At 55.4% G+C, this 6,489-nt stretch overlaps 1 protein-coding gene across 1 annotated transcript in view; it reads right to left on the bottom strand.

The window, feature by feature from the left end:
* BOC (BOC cell adhesion associated, oncogene regulated) overlaps window positions 1–6,489 on the bottom strand; it is a 70,024-nt gene that overhangs the window by 9,263 nt on the left and 54,272 nt on the right. Inside the window, 4 exon segments of the mRNA XM_023758705.1 lie at window positions 3,045–3,573; window positions 4,605–4,877; window positions 5,245–5,538; window positions 5,871–6,014. Of these exon segments, the coding sequence (XP_023614473.1) occupies window positions 3,045–3,573; window positions 4,605–4,877; window positions 5,245–5,538; window positions 5,871–6,014 (1,240 nt within the window).

The following is a 6,489-nucleotide window of genomic DNA, read 5'->3' as shown; positions in this document are numbered from 1 at the left end:
AAACAGTTTATATTCTAACTAGAGGCCCAGTGCATGAAATTTCATGCACGTGCCGGAGAGGAAAGAGGGTGTCCCTCAGCCCAGCCTGCACCCTCTCCAATCCGGGATCCCTCTCGCAATCCGGAACCACTGGCTCCTAACCACTCACCTGCCTGCCTGCCTGCCTGCCTGATGCCATTAACTGCTCCCCTGCTGGCCTGATCCCCCTAACTGCTCTCCCCTCCTGGCCTGATCCCCCTAACTGCCTAACTGCTCCCCCCTCCTGCGCTCCCCTCATGGCCTGATCACCCTAACTGCCTATCTGCTCTCCCTTCCTCTCCACACCCTTCGGACCCCTGGTGCAGGTGTGCTGAGAGCTCTCCGCCACGGCCCCGCCCCTGTCCTGATTGGTTGTTACATGGCGGTGTCCTGGCCAATTTGCACATTCCTATATTATTAGAATAGATAAGATGAGGATGATAGTAAAAGTAGCAGTACCAGTAGAATGGCTGCATTTGCTGAGCATTTATCAGGTGCTAGGCATGGAGCACTTTATATATGCTATACAGTGCTTTCATGACAACAGCCTGAGAGAGAGGAGTAATTTGCCAAAGGCCACAGCCCCAGTGAGTGCATGCTCACAATCTTAACCTCTTTAGAAAGAAAAACAATCTGGGAGCCAGAAAATCTTGGGTTCTATCCTGATTGTCTCTCTTACTATCTGTGTAACATAAGCAAGTTCTCTAACCTCTCTGATCCCAAGGCTTTTCATTTGTAAAATGAAGCAAATGTCTCTCAGGTGATTCTGAAGATTAAATTTGGTGATTTGTGTAAAGTGTCGAGCTTTGAACTGGGTGGTCAGTAGATTCCCAACAAATGCCTGGCCCTTCTCCCTACGGCCCCACACCCTCCGCTCTGTGAGGTTTCCGCCATCTCAATCCTCCCTTTTCTGCTCCTGCCCTCAGTCCTTGCTTAGAACTTAAAAAGTGTGGATGAGCTGTCAGGATTATGGATGAATAGTAATGGCGTCACATTCCCAGCTCTTTAAAGAAAAAACAACAACACAGGCGCTTCAGGCTCAGGGCGATGCTCAGAGGCCAGGCTGCTTGCTCTCAGCCACCCTACCTTCCAGGACAGACCTAACTGCGGCGTGCACGTCTCAGAGAGCCTGCTGGAGCCTGAGGTGTGGTTTGCTGAAGGAACTAAACAGCTGCCAGGAAAGCTCTGAGTCCCAAGAAGAATATTCCAAAGTAGAACAAGCCCTGCTATTCACGGGCCAGGCAGGGCCCGGGCTCGTTAATGTCAGGCTTCCAGGATTTGTTCCAGGGGGAGAAGATTTTACAAACTGAGAATCCCCGGCGGTGCTGGAAACCCAAACACAGTAGCCAGGCTCTGCAGATGCACCAGGAAATGAAGCCACTCCCCCGTGTGAAAAGGGGAAAAAGCACTGAAAGGCTCGCAGGCTCCCGCAAGAGAAGGGGTCTGAAGAAACAACCCAAATGCTGATATTTTTATGTCCAAATTCTTTCTGATGTGAGGATCTTGAAGATGTTAGTCCCAGAAGAAAGGAACTGCTTCTGGGACATCATTTCTGCCGCGGCCGTGCCCACCTAACAGCTCCAAGTGCCCCACAGGCTGGCTCGATAGAAGTGAGGCCCAGTGGGCAGTGTCTGCTCACTTCCCAGGCCTGGCCTCACACTGCCACTGGGACCAGAAATGAAAATAAGAAATGGAACGGTAATTAGTCACTGTCACACACACCGAGAGGCTGGGTGCCACCCCAGCCTGGCATTTCCGGATCGCCATGCCCGGCTTTTGCCAGCCTGCCCTCTGGCGAGGCAATTTGGTGGCCACCTCTTGGCCTGAAAAATATTATTCTTGCTCTCATGCTGGTTGCCATCTCCTGGGGACCACGAGCGTCTGGCCTGCCCTGATCTTTGTCTACAGCTCTGAGGTGGAGGTGTCCAGTTACAATGATTAGGACCAGCCCTGCCCCGTAACCTGGGCTGAACAATGCTGCTGTTTGTTAAAAATGTATTCACCTCCTTTGCTGGCTGGCAATAAGGTGGCCAGCAGGCCGAGCACCAAATAAGGAACTGCCTGCCCTTGGCCCCCGCCCTGGGAGGCAGCTTTGCCCGAGGTGTCTTTCTGACCCCCCTCAGAGTCTCTGTGGACTTGTCCTGAGCATGTCCAGGGGACAGGCACAGAGAGGCCGCATGTCCAGTGGGGGAAACGGCTTCCGCACAGCCAGATCTTCCTCCTCGCAGGCCTGGCTTTCATTTTTAGATGGGGAAGAAGAGTTGATAAACACTTTTAGTTCCACGTTCATATATTATCCAAATTCTTCTTCCAAGTGCACACAGCACTTTCATGAGCAAAAAAAATATGAATGCATAAGAAAGTCTAGCATTAGAACGCGTTACTTATCAAGTAAGATTTTAAAAAATCCATTTGAAAACAATAACTGCCTACTGTCTAATGACCTTAGAGGGAAGGCAGCATGCACGTGGGGCGATCGGAAACGGACTGCAAGGACATCCTCCTGCAGGAACTGCAGGGTCGGAGCAAGTGAGAATGCAGCGCTGAGTGAGGGTGACAGCCCGGGGACCCTTTCTGCTTCCCAGGACACAGCGTGCAGGACGGCGGGCTGGAAGGCTCCGTCCCAGACCCCGTCAGCGCCGGAGTCCTTCCCGACAGCTCCCCAAACACCACGGGACAGACTCCCCTCTGTCAAGGTCTGAGCAACTCGATGTGCTTCCAGCTCAAACGCCTGCCTGTCAAACCCGAGCCACGAGTCTGAGAACTGAGGGTGCTTTACAGGCCTCAGAGAAATACTGTTCACAAATGTTTGTTTTCCTGGCTTAGAGCTCGCTCACCAGGCCTGGGTTCCTGCAGGTATGCACCCAGCGGAGCTTAGCTTGTTTCAAAAACAGAACAACATCAACAACAAATGGCAGAGCCAGGAGGGGAGGACCGGGGATGGTTAACAGGGAGACAGTTCGCTCCCTCTGGGACTAGAAGCTGGTGGTGGTAGCTTCCGGGAAGCCTGTGCATGAAGCCCAGACGTGGAGGCAAAGGCATGGCTTTTTCCTGGGCCTCGTAGGGTCCTAAATGCCCAGCACCACCCTCTTCCTGGAGGTGGTAGGAAAGTCCCCTGGAGGAGACGGGAGGTCGTGACCAGTAGTGGGGTTGGCCGTCCAGGTTGCGGCGGGAGCTCAGGGGGAGGGAGATAACAGAGACCCCCGCCCAGCCTGAGACGAGGTGGGCACAATGCCAGGCACCATACCTTGCGGTGTTTCACCTCATAGTAGAGGATCGGTGCCCGGCTGCCACCCTCATGCCGTGGCCGCCACACGAGCTCGTAAGAGTCAGTCTTGGAGGTCCTGGGCGAGCTGAGGATGACGGGTGCCTCGGCGGGCGCCACCTGCCCTTTCTCTCCAGGGCACTGCGGGGAAGCTGGCTGCACCGACGTTGGAGGCCTCGGGAGCCCTGGGTGCCCCCTCAGCATCTGGTCGGGGCTTCTTGGTCTGGAGGGTGGCACGGGAGGTGTGGCAGTGTCCAGCTTAGCATCGGGCCATGGCCTCAGGGTTGTGCCTGGAGCAGGAAAGACAGGGAAGGAAGAGGGTGTTAGTCCCCTGGTCACCTGCTGAGCTGAGAGAAGACCTGCCGGGCAGGAAGAGCCCTCAGGGCAGGACTGACATGGCCATCGGCCCACTCAACAGGCTCCACGGGCGAGAGGGTCATGCCCCTGCCCTCCGTAGGGAAAGGCAGTCTGGTGCCCACATCCAGGCTTCTTGTCGTGGCCCAGGCATGACAGGCAAGCGTGTCTGCAACCTGTTTGTGTTCCGGACTCCACGTCTGAAGTGAACTATCTATTTGCTTCTGGGGTGCAGGAACCCCGTGCCCTCTTTCTCATGCCTAACCCTGGGGCTGGGGGCAGCCCCACACTGGGGAGTCTTAGCACACGGCACACACGGGCCTTTTCCTTCTCCACTGCACTGACCTGGAAACGGGAGATGGAAAGCCAACTGTAAACGCCCCTGAGAGTCTGAGGAGCCAGGGCAGCACTTGCTTCAGGGAGCACCCACGGACTCTGCCTGCCCCACGGGAGGTTGGCATCTGACAATGACGATTTAGCATTTCATTCTCTGTCATTGTATTTTTCTCCAATTATTTCCTCTGCATATTTTATCTCCTCCATGAGAAAATTCCTGAGGCTAATTCTGTGTTATGTTTCTCTGTATTCCCCAGGCTACCTAGTCCAGTGCTGAGCACAGTAACTGCTCAGTCACTACAGGTGTCAATGGAAATGAATCAAGCTAACAATACAATTGCTTTCCTTTGCTCCAGAGCAGGGGTTGTCAGACTGGGTTCCATGGAACCCTATGAACCCACAGATTCTACAAAACAATTAAATTATATTTTTAAATTCTAATACAACAGCTAAATGGGTCATCTTCACTAGTGAAAACCTGCACTTCTTTTTAATAAGTTAACATAAATTTGAACTTACAACTGAAAGCCACTTTTATTGGTTTTACACATCGGGGTTCTATTTTAGATTCCCTTGGAGAGAAGGGTTCTGTGAGTATTCACTCCACTCTTGGCCCTCGTGCTGCACTCACCTGGCCTGGCGGTCCTCAGTTGGACCACGGCATGGGCACTGCCAACTTCATTCTCGGCCATGCACTGGTAGACGCCCTCGTCCTCAGGCCCCACGCTGACCACGCGCAGGGCCCTACGGGACAGTCGGAGGCGCTGGCTGGGGGTGAGGGGCACGGCGTTCCTCAGCCACAGCACTGAGGGCGGGGGGTTCCCGCGCACCTCACAGGTGAGCTTGGCACTCTGGCCCCACGGGATGACCAGCTGGGACAGCTCCACAGTGACCTCGGGGGGTTCTGCCGGGAAACCAGAGCAGGGGTGAGAGAGGCGGAGTCTCCCCGTCCGTGCCAGGCAGGAAGGCTCCCCCTTTCCCCTGGCTGTTGACAGAGGAAAGCTCCCCCTTTCCCCTGGCTGTTGACAGAGGAAAGGGAAGGCCTCCGTCTCCGCCACCAGAGCCACAGCAGGAAAGGGCACCGAGGGGCAGTCAGCCCTCTACCCTAGTCCCTGCGATCCAGGACCTCCACCTCTCAGTGCTCCTGTCACTCACTCGGCACGTGACCTCTCAGAAGGGACGTGACCCTGAGCTGGGGTTAGGAGCTTCTCGACAGGCCAAGCAGACCAAAGAGAAGGTCAAGGAGAAGAAGGTCTGCAGGAGACACTCACCAAACACCTGGACGTTGTAGAGAATGGCCGCCGCCCCAGGCTCCCCGACCCCGTTGTCGGCCATGCAGCGGTAGGTCCCCGAGTCCTCCTCGCTGGTGGTGTCGATGAGGAGGTTGCTCAGCAGGAAGCGCGTCTTGTTATAACCCGCGACACTGGACCCATCCTTGGCCCAGGTGACCCGCGGAGGCGGGATCCCACTGGCCACACACTCCAGGATGAGACTGTGGCCTTTCGTGACGATGATGGTCTGGGCCTCTGGGGGATAGATGATGCGGGCGGCCTCTGCCGTGGAGCCTGGAGGGGGAGGAGGGGAAGGAGAGCGTTGGGGACCAGGGCCTTGTGTGAGGATCCCTTTCACAGGGGTCCGCCCAAGACCATCGGAAAACACATATATAATTACATATTGTTTTTGTGATTAATCACTATGCTTTAATTATGTTCAATTTGTAACAATGAAATTGGGGGTCACCACAACATGAGGAACTGTATTAAAGGGTCGCGGCCTTAGGAAGGTTGAGAACCACTGCACTAGCTGGAGCCCCACAACCCTCACCCCCACCCCCACTCGGGGAACACAAAGCTGGAGCCCAGGCCCCTCCCTCCACCAGAGAGGCCCCGCCCCTTACGGCGCACGCGCAGCCGGTCACTGGAGCCCGAGGTCTTCACTTCTTGGGTGACCGGGTTGTAGGCGGCGCACTTGTACATCCCCTCGTCCTCCTGGCTGGCGTTCACGATCTGGAGGTTCCCCGAGGGCATGATCAGGTAGTTACCTGAGGAAAGAACAGGAAGGGAACATGGGTGAGTTTGGGCCTAAAGCACTACACCCAACAGCTCCCACAAATGGGGGGGCAGGAGCCGAGATGTGCACCTGAGTCCCAGCAAGCCCACCCCCGCAAGTGCTCTTCTCCTATAAAACCTGGAAGCCAGGGGGACAGAATGTCAGGGAACGAAACAACTAAGGAACCAGCTAACCGGCTGGTAACTCCCCCCAGGTCAGTCCACAGATTTGTGGAAGAGCATTTTACACGTCAGGAAGCTGGCGAAAGGCAGCAGGAAATGGGGTCAGCCAGACCTGGACTCAGGCATTGGACCTGCCTGTACTGACGGTGTGATCCTGGGCAAGGTCATAACCTCACAGATTGGGTTCCCTTATTTGTAAAGTGGCCCAACGGGTGCTGCCTCGGCCGCTGTCAGGCTCGAGGGGCCCTGATGCACCCCTGGGAGCTAAGAGGTCATTCCCACAGG

The sequence above is a fragment of the Myotis lucifugus genome, unplaced genomic scaffold (genome assembly GCF_000147115.1).
Source record: "Myotis lucifugus unplaced genomic scaffold, Myoluc2.0 scaffold_137, whole genome shotgun sequence".
Taxonomy (NCBI): Eukaryota; Metazoa; Chordata; class Mammalia; order Chiroptera; family Vespertilionidae; genus Myotis; species Myotis lucifugus.
The sequence above is the reverse complement of the archived record's forward strand: the minus strand, read 5'-3'. Positions and strand labels throughout refer to the sequence as shown.